This window comes from Sorex araneus, chromosome 9, assembly GCF_027595985.1.
Source record: "Sorex araneus isolate mSorAra2 chromosome 9, mSorAra2.pri, whole genome shotgun sequence".
Classification (NCBI taxonomy): Eukaryota; Metazoa; Chordata; class Mammalia; order Eulipotyphla; family Soricidae; genus Sorex; species Sorex araneus.
The window spans coordinates 36337492-36358665 of NC_073310.1; the positions used below are offsets into that span (position 1 = coordinate 36337492).

Below are 21174 nucleotides of genomic sequence, written 5' to 3' on the forward strand. Positions count from 1 at the left end.
TCTCCATAGCTTGCTGGACTCTCAGAGAGGGACAGAGGAATCGAACCCGGGTGGGTTGCGTGCAAGGCAAACATCCTACCCACTGTGCTATTGCTTCAGTATATAAATATATAGTGAAAATTGACCAGAGCCCGAGGGAATTGAGGGAATGCATTCCCTTCTCCCCTGATCCCACTCACCCACAACTAAGATTTAATTGTAATGTTTGTTCTGACCAAGGAAAACTCATTTTTTTCTTTTTAAAAATTTAATATTTATTTTTAAAACATTATATAATTTTATTTCAGACACCACAATTTACAGTCTAAATCAGCATTTCTTGCATACAATTTTCCAATAACACACCCTCTACCAGTGTGCCTGTCTCTCCACTATTGTCTTAGTGTCCCCTCCAAACATGCCCCATGCATGGTTGGTGTGACAGTATGAAATGTCACAAGTGTAGCCTCAGTAATGCTTGGTAACCTGGGTAACCCATGATCAGCCTAAAAATCTATATGACTGATGACATCAGAATATAATCACCTCAGCACCCTTTCCCTTATTTTAATGGCTGTGTTTCAGCTCCAGGCCCTAAATGGGCTCTCTATACTGGGACACAATTGCTCTCCAAATATTATACTCATTCCCTAGACACGAGGTCATTTCAGTCTATCCAATGTGTACTATACTGGAAGGGAACATTGCGTCTTGGTGAATAAGTCCAGATAAATACAGATTTATTGTCAATCTATAAAGAAGTCTTCCAATACTGGGAACAAGCTTCTCAAAAGTTGTTTTCATGGAAAATACTTGGCCTTGACTGGCTTTGGTCCTGCTCTTCTCGGTCTTGTGGTGGACCTCTGCTTGTCATAGCACCTGGCCTTATAACCTTCTTATCAGGTTTATTGCCTCCAGACTTGAGTCCATTACACTAGAGATGGTGATTAATGCAGAGCCATGGATGCAGACAACTGAGGCACGGTATTGAGAACCTGCAGGCATCCCTCTTCCTAAGACTCCTTGGCTGCACAGTGGCCCTATGTGAGCTACACCAAACTCAGCACGAAGAAGCCAGAGAGATTTGATACTTCATTTCCTGATTGTAGTCAGGGCTTCATTTCAGAGTGGGGGAGAGAGGGATGAAAGAAGTTTTGCCAGCTACTATGAGCAGTCCCACTTTTGGCTGACCCATTCTACATTTTGGGGTCCCTGCAAATTCCTCAGCTTTTTCTGATAGACAGGGATTAACAATTGTTCATCTTAAAATTCTGCTCCAGGCCTTAGGCTCACTGGAAACTCAGGGAATAAACAATACTTAGGCAGATGGCCGGAAAGAATCAAACTAGCCTGATCACCCTGTAGATTCCCTGAATTCTCTGCAGTACTTGTCAATTAATAAGAAATACAAAATTCCTTTAAAAAAGTTCCACACAAACCCTGGCTTTTAACTTAGTCCTGTACTAAGTTCCTCTGTACTTGGGGAACTCTTTTTATTTTCTTTTCTACTTTTCAATAGACCTTTCTACTTTCCAACTCTGAGTCTGAACATTTTATTACTCACTATTTTCATTCTTAAAAGTATTGAAGAACTTGGGAATTGTGAATGAACAGAGAATTGCTGCCACTACTTCTGCCTCACCTGCAGCAGTACCTTGGCCATTTGTTTTTATTTTACTGTGTATCTTTATATCAGGGGGAAATTCTATCTGTTTAGTCCCACGGATTAAGAAAGAGTAGATTTGATTATCTTCTTTATCTTCCCCACATCTAGCCCAGTCAAGAAAGGAACACTAGGAACACTTGCTTCTTTGCTATAAAAGGAGCAAAAGTGATTTTTTTTCCCCTTTACACAGTTCTAATTCTTGCAGGAAAATTCATTAACAGCAAACTGAAGAATATTTCTGGTGTCAGCATGCCGGGGCCTCTTATAAAATTGCTAGAAGATGAGAGCAGTGTGTGAGAGGAAACTTCCTCTAAATACCTTGTGTAGAAGGGAGAAACCAGGCAGTGAGGATGCTGCTTCAGTTCCACAGGAGACAAGTTGTTCACCTCGAATTGGCAGACACCAAATCCTTCCCTTTCTGAACTTAGAAGGAAGCTGTGAAAGCTACAGCAGAGGCACTGTATGACTCATTCGGCTCTGGGCATTTCCTTGCTCCCGGGACTTCTCTGTATCTCTCTACGGTTACTTAGGCATAGCAGCAATCAATCATCTGCTTCCCCCATACAGCTGGCAGTCACCAAAAACGTGATGAAACCAGCAGTGAGCATGGGATTCCATCCCCCATCTTCTTTTTTCACTCCGTCCATCCATCCACACATGAACCCTTCATCCATCCATCCATCCATCCATCCATCCATCCATCCATCCATCCATCCATCCATCCATCCATCCATCCATCCATCCATCCATCCATCCGTCCATCCTCCTCCATCCATCCACTGCCCTCCTCCCTTTTCTGGCTTACAGTCAGCTTTAGGATCAGCTCTCCAGGCCTTCAGCGGCGGGTACACCGGGGCGGGGTGTGCGAGAGCGCCCGCTGGCTGCGACAAGGGCAGGGCTGCTGCTCCCCAGGGGCGGCAGGGGTGGGGAGACCCGAGCGGCCAGGGCAGTGTGACCGCGCCAAGTCGAGCCCTTCCCAGTCCGCACCTTTGGACGCCCTGGTCCCACGTGACTGTCCCCTCCTCCCTCCCGATCGCGCGCACGGGCCGGGCGTCTGGCATCCCGCGCGCACTCGGCTGGTCCCAGTGCCCAGCAGGAAAAGCGGAGGAGAGAGCGAGCCGGCGAGGCGGCCCCGGGGAGCGGGCGCGAGTGGCAGGCTGCCGGGATCGCCTGTGCACGACGGCGGCGAGGGTGGCTGTGATCTGAGCCGCGGGAGCTGGGCGGGCGGATTCCGCATCCACGGAGTGTGATGAAGCTGCCCAGCCTCGCTGTTCCGCTCGCAGCCAGCTGACACCGCCTGCACCCAGCCGGGAAAGGAGACGCAGCGGGGCCGTGACCTTGGCCGAGGAGGTAAGTGGGAGACGTGGAGGGAGGAGGCAGCGCCAACCAGAACCGAACCCTCTAGGCCCCCGCCCCGCACCCACCCCTGGCTCAGCGCGCGGCGGGGCCACCCCCGGAGCCCCGCGTCCAAACTGGGCTGCGGACGCCGAGCGCACGCCGCGGTCCACGGTGCTGAAAGTGCTGCCCGGCTCAGGCTGTGGCCGCGGTGCGGGGCACCAGTTCGCCTGCCATTTGCTGCTGGCCTGGGAGCCGAGCCGGGGGAGCTGAGGCTTGCTTGCGTTCTCTTCGACTGTTGCTTCGAGGCTTCTCACTTGGGTTGTTGCCCCTGGTGACCCTGGGAATTGACCTCCAGCCAGTTCTTGATTGCCCAGACATCGTCTGGTGCCCCTTATTGCAAAGACTGGGCAGGCTCGTGGCCTGACTTCGGAAGCAGAGTGGGCTGAGAGGAGAGGAGTCGGTAGCCGGCGGTGCAGGCAGGTGAAAGTAGGCGAAGCGACTCGGGTTCTGTGTCGGAGACCCAGGGAATTAAAGAGGAAACGCTCCGTGCTGGAGAATGGCAAGGGGATTCTCCTCTCTGATGCGAATAATCTCACAGATTATCTGGGAGAAAGTGTGCTGCCAGTGGGTGTCTCTTTCTGGTCTTTGGGGAGAAGATTAAGCAGAAATGCAAGTATGGGGATAAAAGAACCCTCTGTAGTACAGATATGGTAACGGTGCTTCTTCGTCTTTTTTTTTTTTTTTTTAGGTGAGCATTAAGCACTCTTTAAAATCAAATCAGTTAAAAACAATCAAGATAATGATTATTTTAAGAGGAATTTAGCCATTTCTGCTATTTTCTGATAGTACTGTGGTGTAAAATTAGGGGCTTGGGGGTTTGTTTTAAAGAGTTTATCATGTGCCGCTTCCTCTAGCCAGCCCCAATATGTCAACACCTCTCAGTGAGAATGGTGCTGAATGTGGATGGTGAAGTTCAGTCAAGAGAATTAATCTGCATAAGCATGACCACAAGAAGCTCACTGAAGTCTTTCTATCCTTGCAGAAAAGACTAAAAATCCCTATACCTGAAAGTGGACCAAGTGTGGGGTGACATGGCCCAGGGGAATAATTATGGGCAGACCAGTAATGGGGTGGCAGATGAATCACCCAACATGCTGGTGTACAGAAAGGTAAGAATTTCTTTACTTTGATAGGGAAAGAGAAGCTTCTGGTGTTCTAATATCGCCAATTTCTCATCAGAGTTATATAAATTTTGTGGTCACCATGAATCCCATAAATCACGAATGACTGCCCACTAATGACACAAACTGATACATATATGCTGAGGTATAACTAAGTATATGAAGCTAGTTATAATTTGTCCTTACATTTTTCCTGATTTTTCCTACGTAGGTTGTAAAAATTGTGATCAGTAGTAACAGCAAGTTAAGGAATCACAAATATTTTGTTGATATGAGTAATTTTACGTTATTCACAATAATTTGAAGAAGCTTTTTGACAAGACTGACTTCCTCTAAGCATTTAAGTTTTAATGATTATATAAACCTGTATAACTTTTAGAATAAAAAAATAGGCCACTCTGCAGTTTAGTGTGCAGCAGGAGCTAGTGCTTGTGAATGTATGGATGGTTTAACGATCTCACTACTAAGTAAACAATTCCAGTTAGCTTTTTGCCTTAGCCTAAATTACTCTTCACTTTGTGTAATTTTTATCATTTCTTACGGATACATTTATTCTTAGCACCTATCACTTGCCCTTTAAATTATTTTCCCACAAGTCAATCTGTCCAAATTATGCATTTTATAGCAATACTATCAGCAAAAGAAATTTCAGATATTAAACTACCACAAAAAAGATGTATGTGAATACTGTGTGTGCTTCAAAATGATTGCTTAGTTAACACCACTCTGGTTATAATCTACAGTCTTATTAAAATTATGGAAGCAGTATTCCTTAACTTTTGTACTAATCATACCTATAGCATTTTTGCCAGTGTTATTTTTATTGCTAAATTTTCTATAATTCTTGTTGAGAATTTTCTTTATTTTAGTTAACACTAGCACTAGAAAAGGAAAAAAATAATTAAAGGCTTTGTGTAGTGTGTGTTCATTGAAAAGTCCAGGATAAGCCTGCTTTGTCTTTTCAACTAGAGTATCAGAATTGGTTTTCAATAATGATGAAACACTTGCCACCTTGAATAGAATTAAATGAAAAGTTTCCTCCTACATCTCCCAGGATGATTATGAAGTGGTTATTAATATGTGTTTGAGGAAATATTGCTATTGATTTAATTTGAAGATGCATGGACACCCTGATGCAATTCTAGCTGTTTTTTTCTTTTCTTTCCTTTCTTTTTTTAAAATATCTAGCCTTATAGATGATACTGGATTATATACCTGTGTGTATTTTATGTGTCTGGGAAAAAAACAGTATGATATAAAAATAATTAAGGATTAGTTGTTTATTTTAGTCTTAAATTCTTCCAACTTGAACCTAAATTAGTTTCCACTTGAAAAAAGTTTCAACTTGAACCTAAATTATTGCTATTATAGTCCTACAATGATTGAAATAACTGAATGTATACATGTATGTCAGTGGTATGTATGTCAGTGTTGGTTCTGAAAAGAATTATTCAGGGTTTGGTAGATAGTTTTTAAGCTTATACTTTTGTTATTTAGTGTGACTGTAAGTTGTATAAAATGCAAGATGTGTGATTTGAAATTTTATTTTAAAGTCATATACAAAGTGAAGAGTGGGGCTTTGGGATATGAAATTATAGTAGTTAGCCATTAGTGTTTAGTAAAAAAAATATGGTAGTTTCTATTTCCCTATAATAGATTAAGGGCTGAATTGATCTGCTGTATAACAGTTACCTTGATGAAAACAAGCTTAATGTAGCATCAATTTACATGGTATATCTCATTTAGTCAATTATCATATATATAAAGAAAAATGAAGCTAGGGGTTTTAGGAAAAATTACTTGATTATTTAGTTTTCCTACGTTTTATATGATTTATTTTTAATTTACTCTAGAAATTGTTGTATAGCATAAATCCCTATTAATGCCAGTTGTCAATGAACTGTGATCACTTCAGAGAGAGTAGAACTATAATATTGAATTCTTTGTCTTGCTGGTTAAAGCTGTAACTCCTTGTGCTACTTATTTTGCATCCCTTTATTAACTATTTATTTAGAGCTAATGATACATAGAGTTTATTTTGAAAAAGATTTCCCTTGCTAAATTGTTATTGGAAAATTACTTAATTTGGTGATTTTTACTCATAATATGAATTGCCTTTATATTTTCTAATTATGACTTATAAATTTGTGATACAAATAATTATCTGTAAATAAATATCATATGATTTATATAAACAAATGTTGTGTTATTGGTTGTTTGCCAGAATTAAATTGAATGAAATCAAATAGTCCATGATATGTGAAGGTAGATGACACATATCTATATTTTTGTATCTGCTGTTTCTATTTTATCTTTGTAGTCTGTTAGGGACAGGAAAGAATGAATGGATACTACGATGGTATACACTATAAAAAAGCTGGTATTTGTAAATTTCTTGTATTAGTTTGATGTTTTTACTATGATTACACTTCTGTGAATTATGTGTTATACAGTATGACATCATGGAGTCTGTTTGATGGCTTACTCTGTTTCTGTCACTTTACATTGAATATCTTCTCAATAGATGTAAAATTATAACTTGAGGAATAGCAAATAGTTGGAAACTTAAATACCTATATTAAGTTATTTTAACTTTCTACTTCATTAATGAATAAACATTTTTAAAATAAATATTTGTCAATTATGAAGAGAGCTTCATTTCCACAGTACTTTGCTCAATAGTAGGAGAGACAATGGATAGAGAAATTGCTATTTTATCAGTTCCTCCCACTTTTACCTAATATCTTACTGTTGAAGTGATATTTAAACTAGAAATATTCATGGTGTCTTCACTATATTCCTCCTTCACTGCCCTGAGACATCTCTCTTTTGCTACTCAAGATTATGATAATTTGCACAGTCTAAACTTATGTATCTGCTCTTTCTATTTTAACTTTATGGTCTGTAAGTGATGAGAAAGAATGAATGAATACTAGGGTGGTATACACTTTTAAAAGCTGCATATGTAAATTTCTTGTTAGTCTGATGTCTTTATTATGATAATCTTCCTACAGATTATGTACAGTGGCTACATTTATAATATGGAAAAGTGTACAGTTGTTGGGACTCTAATTGTCTAGGCTGAGAGAGTGACTCACAGCAGAGGCCACGGGCAACAATAATGAATGCTGTCTTGAGATAGGATTGAAACTTTTAAAAGCCAATCTTGGATATTTGCCAGTAGCTTTTTAGCCTAATTTGAGAAATCTTAGGTTTCATTTAATATTATAAATACATTTCAAAAATCTACATGGAAAAAATCTGCGTTATTGAGTTTGTGATTTATAATGCTGTTTTTTTCCTCCATAAGCAAGTGATTGAATCACAGTGATTATGTCATTTGTGTATTTGATCGGATCTTATTTAAAAACTCATGAAATGTGAGAGTTGGCAATTTTTATTTCTAGGGCTTCCTGGGCTCTCTTCACACAGGCCATAACTAGGCTTGAATTAGACTTAATAAAATTTCTTAAGAAACCCATTTAGAGGCTGGAGAGATAAGACCACAGGTAAATGTTTGACTTGCATGTGGTCAACCAGAAGTTAGCACTGAGCAAAGTTGGATGTGTCCCAAAAACGAGAGAGAGAGGGGGAAGGGTGTGGGGCTGGAGAGGGAGGGGAAGGGGGGAAGGAGGGAGACCTATTTACTTATAACTTTTTGAGGCATTAGCAGAGGTCACAACTCAGAATTAGTTTTATGTTAGCTTAATGATTCTCAAAAATGATTGCCGCTCTTGCCTGTTTTGGGGGTGCACTGTTGGCAAGGCTAGCTGAGCCAGTACACAGGGTACAGGGAGACACTTTCCAAATTTCATGTCTGCCCAGCATCCATAAGACAGGATCATCACTTTTTAGTCCAGGAGCTGATATTCCATTTTTGAAAAACAAAGTATCTAGGTCACTTCGAGGGCAGTATTTTAAATTGGTCCGAATGCTACCTTCTCATATCAAAATTACTCAAAATCACCAGTAATTTCTGAGATTACTGTGGCAGCATTTACTCTCTAGTTGTCAAAAAAGAAAAATATTTTTCACATTTACTGTCTTAGTGGAATGAACATTATTATTATTATTATTATTATTACTATTAGCATGGCTTTTTGGGTCACACCCAGTGATGCACAGGGGTTACTCCTGGCTCATGCACTCAGGAATTATTCCTGGTGGTGCTCAAGGGACCATATGGGATGCTGGGAATTGAACCCTGGTTGGCCACGTGCAAGGCAAAAGCCCTACCCGCTGTGCTGTCGCTCCAGCCCATGAACATTATTATTAGTTTTGAAATGGCAAACACATGAAATCTACTTCTTTCTCATGCACCCTTTACCCATTCACTTTCCCCTCCAGCCTGCTCTATTATCTCTTTCTTCATCTTACATTCTGTCACTTTTTTTTCCATTTTTTTCTTCCATTAAAATATTTTTTTTAAAAAACTGCAAATGAAAGATAGTTTTCCCTAAAATGCTGCTTGTTTTAGTTGTAAAAGAAATGTGGCTAGATAACCTTGCTTGGGTATCTTATTCACAGGGACCTGGGTATCTTTTTTATACCTTAGCATCATGTTGCTATATTAGAAAATGTTGGATTTTAGGAAGATGACTGCCTTATTCTCGAAGAGAGTCCTTACGGAATTCTATGCTGTAGTTGTCACCGATCTGATTGGCTTGTCATGGGTATTGCCTTTGAGAGTTGTTCCTAAAGTCAGTCAGTTATGTAAAAGTAGCCATACATTCACCAAAAGGGTATTGTTTCTTCTTTGTAAGGGCAACAGAATGTCACTTGAGTTTCTTCTTTTTAAAAAATTATTTTAGTTGCTATGATTTATAATTTTAGAATACTGCCAAGGGTAGGATTTTATACACGCAACGTTCCAACACCAGATCTTTTATAGCAGTGTTTATTTCCCTTCACCATTGTCTTTAAGTCCCTCTTGTACTTTCCCCTGAATCTTCCCATCCCCACCTCAATCCATCACTGGTCTTTCAATGGTGAGAGAGCAAAAGATTTCTGCACTAACATGGTGTATTAATTTATTCAGGATTTTATTAAATATTGTCAACCTTTAGGGTGTCAAATAAAACCATACATTGAAAGTCATTATAAAAACCCAGTTTGGGCTTTTTTTTTTTTTTTTTTTTTTTTTTTTTTTGGTTTTTGGGTCACACCCGGCAATGCACAGGGGTTACTCCTGGCTCTTCACTCAGGAATTACCCCTGGCGGTGCTCAGGGGACCATATGGGATGCTGGGATTAGAACCCGGGTCGGCCGCGTGCAAGGCAAACGCCCTACCCGCTGTGCTATCACTCCAGCCCCCCAGTTTGGGCATTTTTGGTAGGGTGATTAGGCCACAGGTTCACAAGGAGTTCTCACAGTTTTGGGAATTAAACCTGGGTTGACCGATACTGGGAAAGTGTCTTAACCCCTGTACTCCATTCCAAGTGTTGACATCTTTAAACTTTAGTTATCTTGGTCTTTCTGCATTTGGGATGCGATTGCACGTTAGAATCAAGAATATTCCCAGTGAATAATGAGGAAGGCTGGTTAGAAAATAAAAGGATGTTTTCAGGTAGATAATCACAAAAGGCATGAGCCTTTAGACTTTCAGATTTCAAATTAGGGGCTCAGATGGGAGGCAAACTTCATATTATCACTTACTTTTCCAAAAATGGACTGTTCTCTATAAATTAGATTTTGGGGAGGAGGTAAGGGGAGAAATGATAATGATAAATGGACTGCATTCAGTGGTGCTCAGGAATTATTCCTGGCCCTGTGCTCAGGAGTGATGCCTAGTGGTGCTCAGGAATTCAGATATGCTGCTGGGGACTCAAACTGGGAGTGGACAGCATGCAAGGCAAGTGTCTTGCCTCCTGTACAATCTCTTCATTCCCAACTTTTATTTTATATATGTATACATACATACATACATACATACATATATATACACACATATGTGAGTGTGTATAATAAGGAAAGGAAAGGAACAAAGATTTTTCAATCAATGAGTAAGGGTGTACATTCTTTACTCAGGGACTCACATATCATGTATTTGTTATTTTAAATTTAATGTTGATATCAAATATACTTATTATTTAATTGAATTGAATATTTAATTTAATTTATTATCAACATTTAGTGATAAAACATAGTGATTAAACATGCCAGCTATTCTTTTAGATTTGGTAGATTTAACAATGGTACATATTTTTGCTCTTTTTTTAGCTTTTTAATTTTTATTTGTTTGTAAAATCTTTTTCCTCCATCCCACTCGGAGAGCCTAGCAAGCTACCAAGAGTATCCCGCCCGCATGGCAGAGCCTGGCAAGCTACCCATGGTGTATTTGATATGCCAAAAACAGTAATAACAAGTCTCACAGTGGTACATTACTGGTGCCCGCTCGAGCAAATTGATGAACATTTGGATGACAGTGCTACAGTGCTTTAAAATCTATTAAATCATCACAGGATAAAAAGTACAAAATTGTTCGTGATTACATTTCAGTCCTACAATGTTTGGGCACCCATCTCTCCACCAATGTCCTCAGTTTCCTTCTTGCCCCCAAACCTGCCTTTATGGCAGATACTTCTTTATTCGTAAGAGAAGGCAGTATCGTTGTCATAGGGGAAAAAGATCTTTCTGGACAAGAACTGGATGTTGAAAGGTAGTAAAATGAAATCTTTTCAGTAACAACATTATAAACCACAGTGCTTTTTCTTTTAGTGCCTAAAAGGGAATAAAAGGAGTAAATTATATTTTAAAAACCACTTTTGAACTAAGAGACATTATCTATTGGAAATATAGATAAATATGTAAATTTTTTCCTGAATCATGTGCAGAAAAAAAATTTTTTTAGAACACATGTACTATCATGCACCCTGAGGTTGACAAGGGCCATCAAAAGTAGAGAAGTTCTAAGAGTAATAATTTATGATGAATTTTGAACAATAATGAATAAGTTCAGAGCAAGAAATTTTTCTATGATTAAACTTTTCTCTTTAAAAGTTGTGATTTATCTCTGATATTTGGTTTGATATAGGGATTTATGGTTTGAGTTTTATTTTCTTCATTTTCCAACTCTGACCTCCTTGAATCTTATTGATGAGAAGAAAGTGCAGTTGTACAAAATCAGAAGATCTCTAAGGATTTTATTGCCTTCTAATAGCCTTCGTGGTTCTAATGAGTGACAGAAAGTGAAGTATTTTTAGGCAGTGTGGGTGATGGAATATGATCACAGCAGAGAAAATGGAAACATTTGGGGTTTTAAAAACTTAATGACAATACATGTTAAACATCCTTTAAAATAGGATTATGGAAAACAAGAAACAAATGACCCAAATAATTTACCAATTGTTCCTCCTTTTACAATGGCGAAGAGGGGAGATTTAAATATGAGAGTTACAGAGGCTTCTATCTCACAAAATATTGATCTAATTATAAAACAACTGTAGATAGTGAGATAGTACAGTGAGTAGAGTACTTGCCTTGAACACAGCTGACTCGAGTTTGATTTCCAGTACCCCATGTGGTCCCCCGAGCCTGCCAGAGTGATTCCTTACTCAGAGCCAGGAGTAAGCCTTGAGCACCATCAGATGTGGCCAAAAACCAAACACAAGATTGTAAATGATAAAGTGAATATCCATTTCCTTAAGGGAAAAAAGGCCCAGTTTCTCGCTGCCGTTTTTTGGGGCAATATAAATAATTTACTCTTTTTATTTCTCTTTGTTTTTGGTTAATTCGCTTAACAAACATCTCAGGATATTAGAATTCTAATAGGCAATCATGGATTTGACTCCAACTCTATATAAATTGCCATCTGGTTTAGGCTAGAAAATATTTTGGCTGAAGGGCCCTATCCAGAATGGTCTTATTTATTGTTCTCTTCTCTAGAAAAAAATATGAAAATTGCACCAAGGATTAGGAATGAAAAGTCTGCCTTACTTCCTTTCTTCCTTCCCTCTTCCCTCCCTCCCTTCCTCCCTTCCCCCCTCCCTCCCTCTCTCTTTCTTTCCTCTTTCTTCTTTCTTCCTTTCTTTCTTTCTTCCACCCCTCCTCTCTTCATCCCTACCACTCCCTTCCCTTCCTCCTCCCCATCCTCCCTACCCCTATAATCCCTTCCCCTCCCCTCATCTCCACCAGTGCAAATGGCATATATAAAGAAGACTAAAAACAACCTATGGGAATGTAGTGAAAAAAGGAACTTTCACCCACCATTGGTGGGAATGCCATCTGTTTTATACTCTATTTCAGATTTTTCTTAAAAGTAAGAATAAATGTAGCAATTCCACTTCTGTGCACCTACTTCCCAAATACAGAAACATTAGTTTAAAAAGATATATGTGTATTTCTCTTCATTGCAGCATTTAGTAAAGTAGCCAGGCTGCAGAAAGAGCTAAATATCAATGACATATAAATGAATAATTAATCTATGGTATATCTATATATGTCAACATATATACATACATAACTACATCAATGGAGTACTATGCAACTCTAAGAACAGATGAAATCATGCAGTACTCTGCGATGTGGATAGAACTAAAAGCCATGTGGATAGAACTATGTGGCTAGTGACTAATATATTTGATAGCACAGAAATGCTGAGTGAAGTAAATCAGAAGGAAAATGACAAGCACTGGATAATTGCACTCATCTGTGAAATATAGTGAGATAATACAAGAAAAAAAACAACATTGAGCAATGACATACCCTTTACCGAGGACTACAATACTGATACAAAAAAAAAAACCCAAAACCTCAAGAAACAGGAGTGGGAGATAATAATGACCTGGCTAGAGGGAGCATAAGGGCAGTAGTGAAGAGTTGTGAACACTTTCCTGGTGATAGGGTGCAGTAACATTGTATGGCAATATCATATGCTTTGACACTAATGTATCCATCTAACTGAGTTACAAAAAGTGTAAAAACAAATTTTTCTAAACTATAGTTATGTATAATTGCTATTACTTTATTATTATTTAACTAAAATAATCATTTTCATTTGCTATAGAGTATATAAGTCGCTACAAAATAATTTTTTGCTTTGTTTTGGGCTGCACCAAGCAGTACTCAGGGATATTTTTGGCATGTGCTCAGAACTGACCCCTGAGGGACCATATGTGGTTACAGGCATTAATCCAATGCTGGTGGTATGCAAGGGAAGCACCTCAGCCCCCAGTCCCACATTTTAAAATAATTTAAATATTTAACCTATTTTTACAATAGTGTTAATGCTAATCTTATATTTTGTGATTGTATTTTTTGATAAAGATGAAAGGTAAGCATATGCACTACTTTCAGTCATATTTTCCTGATAGTTATGAGGCATATTTTAAAGAATGTTCAGTTTATATAATTTTTATTATATTATATTATTTTGCTCCCAATATTTGTGTTTTTTTTTACTTTTTAAATACGTTAAAACTTTTTCTCATATGAGAAAAGATATATATCTTTGAAATTATATGTGATATAATTACAAAATTATATAATTATAAAATTACAGTGATATATACATACCTCTCGAAGAGCCCAGCAAGCTACCGAGAGTATCCTGACTGCACGACAGAGCCTGGCAAACTACCTGTGGCGTATTCGATATGCCAAAGACAGTAATGATAGGTCTTGTTCCCCTAACCCTGAAAGAGCCTCCAATCCTTGAGAAAGACGAGTAAGGAGAGGCTGCTAAAATCTCAGGGCTGAGAGGAATAAAGATGTTACTGGTGCCTGCTCGAGTAAATCAAAGAACAACAGGATTACAGTGACAGTGATCTTTGAAATTGCACACTTCCTTAGATATTATGTAAACTAAATACAACTTTGAAATACAAAAGGTCCTCAGAGTTGATGTACTTTTACATCTTGCAGATTTTGACATTTAGAACAGAGAAGTAGCAGTATTTTTCTAGATTTCTAATATTTTGAGGATGGAAGAGGTTAGGCCACACACAGGTGGCTATGCTCAGGATTACTCCTGGCAGTATTTGGGGAACCATCTGTGGTACCAGGGATTAAAAAGAATCAATTGTTTGCAAGGCAAGTGCCATACCATTACACCATCTCTTCAGGCTTTGACTTTTTATGGTCTGCTTTTTTTCTTTCAGTCACTGTCCGTGTGCCTGTCTGCCTTTTTCTAAAGTAAATGTGATATCTTTTGTTTTAATTATAGTGTCAGAATGTCATCATTCTCCAGATTTCTCCATGACATCCATCAACTATTCAAGGATATCTAATTGCCTAATAGAAATAAGTTACTCAATCATTTTGTTCACTCTGTACTTGGAGTATTCAATAAAGTAATCACTAGTCACATGGGTCAACTGAACACTTCAAATGTGGCCCACACAACCAAGGGTTTGATTTTAAACTGTAAAATAGTCACATGTGGCTAGTGACTAATATATTTGATAGCACAGAAATTATGAAATAAAAGCCTTTGAAAAACAGCAAGACAACTACACTTAGTTTGACACTAACTACACTTAGTTTGACACTTGGCAGAGTGTTTACAACAACTCTGGCTCAGTGAAGCAGAAATTAGTTTAATGAAGCAGAAGTTAGTTTATTTTTTTAAAAAAAAAAACAGGGAGTCTTAACACCCAAGAACAGTAGAGATAAGTAGCAGAAGGATTACTCCACAGCTTAGAAGCTGGCCTCGCATGCTGGGGAAAAAGGCAGCACAGAGAGAGAAGGGACCGCCAAGTAAAGGGTGCTAGGAGGGCCATCTTGGGATGCGAAATACGGGCTGAAAATAGACTATAGACCGAACATGATGGACACTTAATATCTCTACCACAAACCACAACACCCAAAAGGAGAGGGAGAGCAAAAGGGAATGCCCTGCCACAGAGGTGGGGTGGGGTGGAGAGGACGGGTTGGGGGTGGTGGGAGGGAAGTTGGGACCATTGATAGTGGAAAATGGGCACTGGTGGAGGGATGGGTACTCGACCACTGTATGACTGAAACGCAAGCACCGAAGTTTATAAGTCTGTAACTGTACCTCACAGTGATTCACTAATAAAAAAAATCCTAGGGAGTCTTTTGGGCTTTTGGGGTACACTAGCATTGCTCAAAGATTGCTTCTGGCTTTGTGCTCAGGGATTATTCCTTGGGGTGCTTGGGGGAACATATGTGGTGCTATGGCCTCAAATCAGGGTTGGTTATGTGCAAGGCAAATGCATTTTAACCCTTGTACTCTCTCCAGTCCCCCTCAAGTAATTAAGTTTTAAAAATTAATTAATTAATTTAATTAAAGAACTGCATTTTACAAAGTTATTGATGAATTTTAGGCATGTAGTTTTCTAGCACCAATCCTATTGCCAGTATGAACTTCCCTCCAAAAGTGTTCCTGTGTTCTCTTCCACAGAGCCTTCCACCTTGACAAGCACATTATAGTTTGGTGGATGTATTTTGGATCTCCTGTTTTCAGTGTTATTGAGTCTATGCCTTGGATATATAGCTATTCACTCACCCACAATACGAGTATACTAGAAACCCCTGGCCCCTATCCCCCTGTTACTTCCCTTTCTCACCTTCTTGACTTCTTGACTTCCCTCTTTATTTCTTTCCTTCTCTTTTCCTTTCCTCCCTATAGTCTGGGTTGAAGGTATCCCCCCTTTACTACATTCCTTTTCCTCATCCAGTTGTTTTATATACTACAGTTAAGTGAGATCATCCTGTGTTTGTTCATAAGTTCAAGAGAGTTCATAAGTTCAAAGACTCTCTTGAACTTATGAAATAAACTTTTTAGATATACCATAGTTTGGTAAGGGGATGTTAGATGTTATGATACATGATATAAATTGTCTATTCATTTATTTATGATCTTTTCATCCTATGGAAATTTCCACTAGTCTAAAGAGGGTGATCCTGGTAAGGTCAGGTGATAAAATATTGTCCTCTAATAAGATTGAAAGTCTGATTATATCGAAAATAAGCACACTCTCAGACGGTTTGCTGACATTGAAAATGTTTTAATGAATTTCTTTTTTGTAGCATTTTACAGGCCATTATATCCATCCCAATTCCTAATAAGACTCACGAAAAACAGAAGCTTCTCAATAAAAATATCTAAAGTATGTTGACTATTGAGAAGTGAAAAATTGGGGAATATAAAAGAATAAAGGAATCCTTTATTTTTTTTTAAAAAAAAAGCTTGCCTTTCCTTTTTTATAGTTTAGACCATTGAAGGCAAGACTGTAAACCAGTGAGAAACCAGTGATTATTGGGGGAGCAGAAGATTGAGTCCCAAAGACTAGATGTGAATTCCAAGTTGGCCCTCACTAGCTATGTGATGTTGGGCAAATGTCCTAACAGTCAGATACTACTTTATGGAATTACTTAGATAATGAAATTTCAAAAGACAGGAAGCAAAGTCTTCTCAGTTGTCTCAGATTCCCCATGGGAATCTTACTCCACGGGCAAGTCATTCAGACGTCCAATTTACAGGGATTTCCCTGCTTGATCTCTGCTGGAAGAACAGAGTTCTACCTGAGATTTGACCATCCAAATCTTTTGAATGTGAGAAAAACTGGTTCAAAAGAAAGTTTCTCTCTAGTAAAGAAATCTGTGGAAAATGTTTACTGTTTCTATTTAAGATGATGTATACCAAACTATATCGAAGAAAACAGTACCACACAGAGAAAACTCATTATTTTTCTTGATAAGCCTATATAGATGCATTTTCTTTAGAAATTAATGCCATTTGTCATTTGTTCCAGCTATGCTAGTATTTCTTTGTTTGACTTTTCAATTTATTGTTAATTAAATAGTTATCATTTATTGAGTTTTTACTATGAGTCTTTACAGAAATTAACTGTTTTTTCCTAAAATAATGTAGCAGGTTGTATTTTTAACATCCTATTTTTCACATAAGGAAGTTTAAGTCCATGACTCAAATAGAGTGAGTGTTCAAAATTATTGAGCGATTAGTGAGACATAGCTGGATAATTCCATTAAGATGAAGAAAATGATTTTTTTCATTATGTGTTTCTAGCATCCGGGAAAATGGCACGTAATATGTACTTATGAGAATAGATTGCATAAATGAATAAACTAATGAATTAAATGCTTGACCAAAGGCCTTACTGTTATCTCTTTATTATGCTGCTTTCAGTTTTGTTAGTGATTTGACTGGACACTCAGAAGTGAATCCTGCTCAGTGTTTATACATTGAGCCTTGACTATCATTAATCGTTATGTTAAGTAGTGAGGATATAGTTGTCTATGGTGACTTTATGATACCACAAAGAGAAGAACTGGGTGACAGAAAAGCCAAAAAGTATAGTAGAAGTGACATATGCACTTAAATGTTCACTGCAGCACTGTTTACAATAGCCAGAATCTGGAAAAAACCCGAGTGCCCTAGAACAGATGACTGGTTGAAGAAACTCTGGTACATCTATACAATGGAATACTATGCAGCTGTTAGAAAAAATGAGGTCATGACGTTTGCATATAAGTGGATCAACATGGAAAGTATCATGCTAAGTGAAATGAGTCAGAAAGAGAGAGACAGACATAGAAAGATTTCACTCATCTGTGGAATATAGAATAATAGACTATAAGACTAACGCCCAAGAATAGTAGAAATAAGTACCAGGAGATTGTTTCCATGGCTTGGAGGCTGGTCTCTCATTCTGGGTAACTCAGGGAAGGGACCACCAAGTAAAATGTGGTTGGAGGTCACGTGGGGGAAGGGTGAGGCGGGCGGAATACAGACTAGAGACTGAACACAATGGCCACTCAACACCTCTATTGCAAACCACAACACCTAATCAGAGAGAGAGAACAAAAGGGAATTCCCTGCCATAGTGGCAGGATGGGGTGTGGGGAGACGGGTCTGGGGAGGGGGGGAGGGATGTTGGGTTTACGGGTGGTGGAGAATGGGCACTGGTGAAGGGATGGGTTATTGAACTTTGTATGGGGGAAGCATGAGCACAAAGATATATGGATCTGTAACTGTACCCTTACGATGACTCTCTAAAAATAAACTAATAAAAAAAAAAGAGAAGAACTGGGTGATATGAAAATAGCACTGTTAGCACTGTAGCACTGTTGTCCCATTGCTCATCAATTTGCTCGAGCGGGCACCAGTAATGTCTGTATTGTGAGAATTGTGATATGAAAATATTCTTTGTTAATCTAGTTTCTAAAATTAACATTAGCTATTCTGTTTTCAGTTCTGGATAGCCTATCACAGAGTCCAAGGTGTAGTAAACTCTGACATTAGTAAATTCTCAGTAAATAAACTCATGAAAAGATAATGCTAGAATTCTCACGGCTTTACTAAGATAGGTCAGGCAAAAAAAAAAACACTAAAAAATGAATATATCCTTTCATAGATTCCCAATCAGGTACTCCCCAGTTCTTGGCAACTCAAGATTGATAAGGCTTTCTACAGATAGCTAAAAAGGAGAAAGATAGACTTCTAGTAATGAGAAGAATACTGATTAAGCTTAAGGTTACATATTCAGGCTGTTTGGTTAAAATTTATTCAATGCTTGTGAAATTAATGCTCTAATTACATTTCTCCTTTGATCCTCTGTTTCCTATACTAAAAATGGTGAAACAATAATAGTAACTTATTATTACGGAAAGCATGTAAAATCTAGATAACTAGGAAACATTCAATATATATCACCCATTAATTATAAAGCAAAGATAAATGAACCTGGGTTTCCCTCTAAGTGAAAGTGATTCTCTTTTTAAGCATGACATTCTGGGAACAGTGCAATAGTACAGTGGGTAGGGTGTTTGCCTTGCCGACCTGGATTCAAGATGGGATCCAATCCCTGGCACCCCATGTGGTTCCCTGTGCCCCATCAGGAGTTATTACTGAGCACTGCTGGGTGTGGCCCCAACCCCGCCACCCCCAAGTTCTTTCTTATAGATATTGCTCTAATTTGCTTGATAATTTTATTTTAATATAATTAAGTACTTTAGTAAGTGTATTCAAAATACAATATAATTATAATATAATATAATTAGAATAACTGTAAGTTAAGAAAATAATAAAAGATTAATGAGACTACCACAAAGTATTAATATACTTATTACAAATACATTTTGTTTTATTTATACCTCTCCCTTTTTGTTATATTTTAGTTGCTCATTTTGAAACAAATCTTATGAAACATATTATTTAAGATATAATTTCCTTAATATGCATTCAGGGCACTTAAAGGTGAAATTAACTGTAATGGTGATTACTCTATTAGTTCTGTTCTTAGAATAATGGCACATCATGTTCTGCAAGTATTTAAATTATTTTGTTTAATTTTGCTAAAATGTGTCAGTCATTATTTTATATTTTATACAGATATCATGCAATTTATAATTTTAGCCACTTAAAATATATAGTTCTGGTTCATTAAGTATATGTATATTATGAATCAATAACCATCATCTATATCTGGAGCTTTAATCTTCCCAAACTGAAACTGCCCACTAAATAACAATGTCTCATTATTCTTTCTTCAACCCCTGTACGAAATAGCTTAATTTTTTTCACTAAAAATTGTAGCTAAATCAGAAAACATGAAGTCATGAAATTTGCATTAAGTGGATCAACATGGAAAGTATCATGCTGAGTGAAATGAGTCAGAAAGAAAGAGACAGATATAGAAAGATCGCACTCATATGTGGAATATAAAGTAGCTGAGAGGTACAAGCTTACAATGTTGCGATTCCTGGCAGACATTTCTCTGGACTTAGTTACTAAAATACTAAAATACAGAAATCCAAAACTATGCTGCTGCTAGTGCGGCCTCCTGACCTCATATCTCTTCATTCTCAGCAATGGAAAACAAATTACCAAATGCTTTCTTTTCAGCAGATGGACTTTAGGGGGGGAGAAACTCCAAATCAATAATAGTGAATTTTTTTGTTGAAATATTGAATGTAATCAAAGTAAAGTGAAATTTACAAGTTACACATGCGGGGTGGGGGGCTGGGGAGGTGGGGGGAAGGGGGAGGTATATTGTGATTCTTGGTGGTGGAATATGTGCGCTGGTGAAGGGATGGGTGTTTGAGCATTGTATAACTGAGACTTAAACCTGAAAGCTTTGTAACTTTCCACATGGTGAATCAATAAAAGAATTAAAAAAAATTGTAGCTAAGGTAACATAGTACATATCAATACATTAGTATTGATATTTATACTTTTGCTAAACAAAGCTATTGTTCCTCAAAGTGCCAAAGACCTTATATCACTTTCCTGTCACTTCTAGTTTGCCTTTTCTTTCATCCCTTGTTCCCATTTCTCGATAACCCCCATTCTATAGTCAAAGTCAATGAATGGGTCCATGTGGCAACAACGAAGGTCCACTCCAACTTGGTTCCATAGGCTATCCCAAAAAGAAAACACCTCACCCTCATCACCACAAACAGCATTATACCACAGGCTGTTACTAATAACTTTGCAATTTGGCTCTCCTTTGGGAGCTAGGAGCAAATAAATGCAAAACCCTAGTATCTATGAAGATCAGCTTACTCATTGAACTGTGATGACTGGGTATTTGGTGTCTGCAATCTCCAGACGCTACACAGGCTGGCTGGATGATGATTCCATGTTAGTCACCGTATTCCAGCAATTATGAACCTAAGTAGAGCCTAGGTTGAGTAACTATCAGAACTATAGCAGTGACAGGAAACTTGTGACCACAAATCCTTAGTGATTATATAGGCCTATACAATATACAATCACAGGCAACAGCTTAATCTTGTACATGTGAGCCCTGGATTATTGCTCAGGTAAACCCATATTCAGATTTTCATCTGTGTCCCTACATAGCACCGAGAATAATTAAAGAAAGAAGCAGAATGAATCCATCTGCATTGATAGATGTGGACAAAGCCCAGAAAAGTTCCCATCTACATTGGACCTTTGTAACTTCCTGCAAAGAATTTAATCCAACAATCCTTTCAATGTTTATTGAAATGAAGAAATCATCTGTAGACTTCTCTTCATTTGGTGGAAGATACCATATATAACCTTGGGTTTTTTTGTTATTGTTT

The 21174-nt window shown here is 38.1% G+C and overlaps 2 protein-coding genes across 5 annotated transcripts in view; one reads left to right on the plus strand and one right to left on the minus strand.

Moving 5' to 3' along the window:
* LOC129398792 (uncharacterized) overlaps positions 1 to 4076 on the minus strand; it is a 59363-nt gene extending 55287 nt beyond the window's left edge. Inside the window, exons 1-2 of the mRNA XM_055117875.1 lie at positions 4048 to 4076; positions 2451 to 3532 (exon numbers count right to left, since the gene is read on the minus strand). Coding sequence (XP_054973850.1) covers positions 2451 to 3532; positions 4048 to 4076 — 1111 coding nt within the window. The remainder of the gene's footprint in view (positions 1 to 2450; positions 3533 to 4047) is intronic.
* Positions 2576 to 21174, plus strand: part of RGS7 (regulator of G protein signaling 7) — a 467594-nt gene continuing 448995 nt past the window's right edge. Inside the window, exons 1-2 of one of the 4 annotated variants that reach the window (XM_055147307.1) lie at positions 2576 to 2995; positions 4026 to 4152. In XM_055147307.1, coding sequence (XP_055003282.1) covers positions 4075 to 4152 — 78 coding nt within the window. In that variant the 5' untranslated portion in view covers positions 2576 to 2995; positions 4026 to 4074. The remainder of the gene's footprint in view (positions 2996 to 4025; positions 4153 to 21174) is intronic. The other 3 variants (XM_004619017.2, XM_004619018.2, XM_004619019.2) reach the window with 3 other exon arrangements.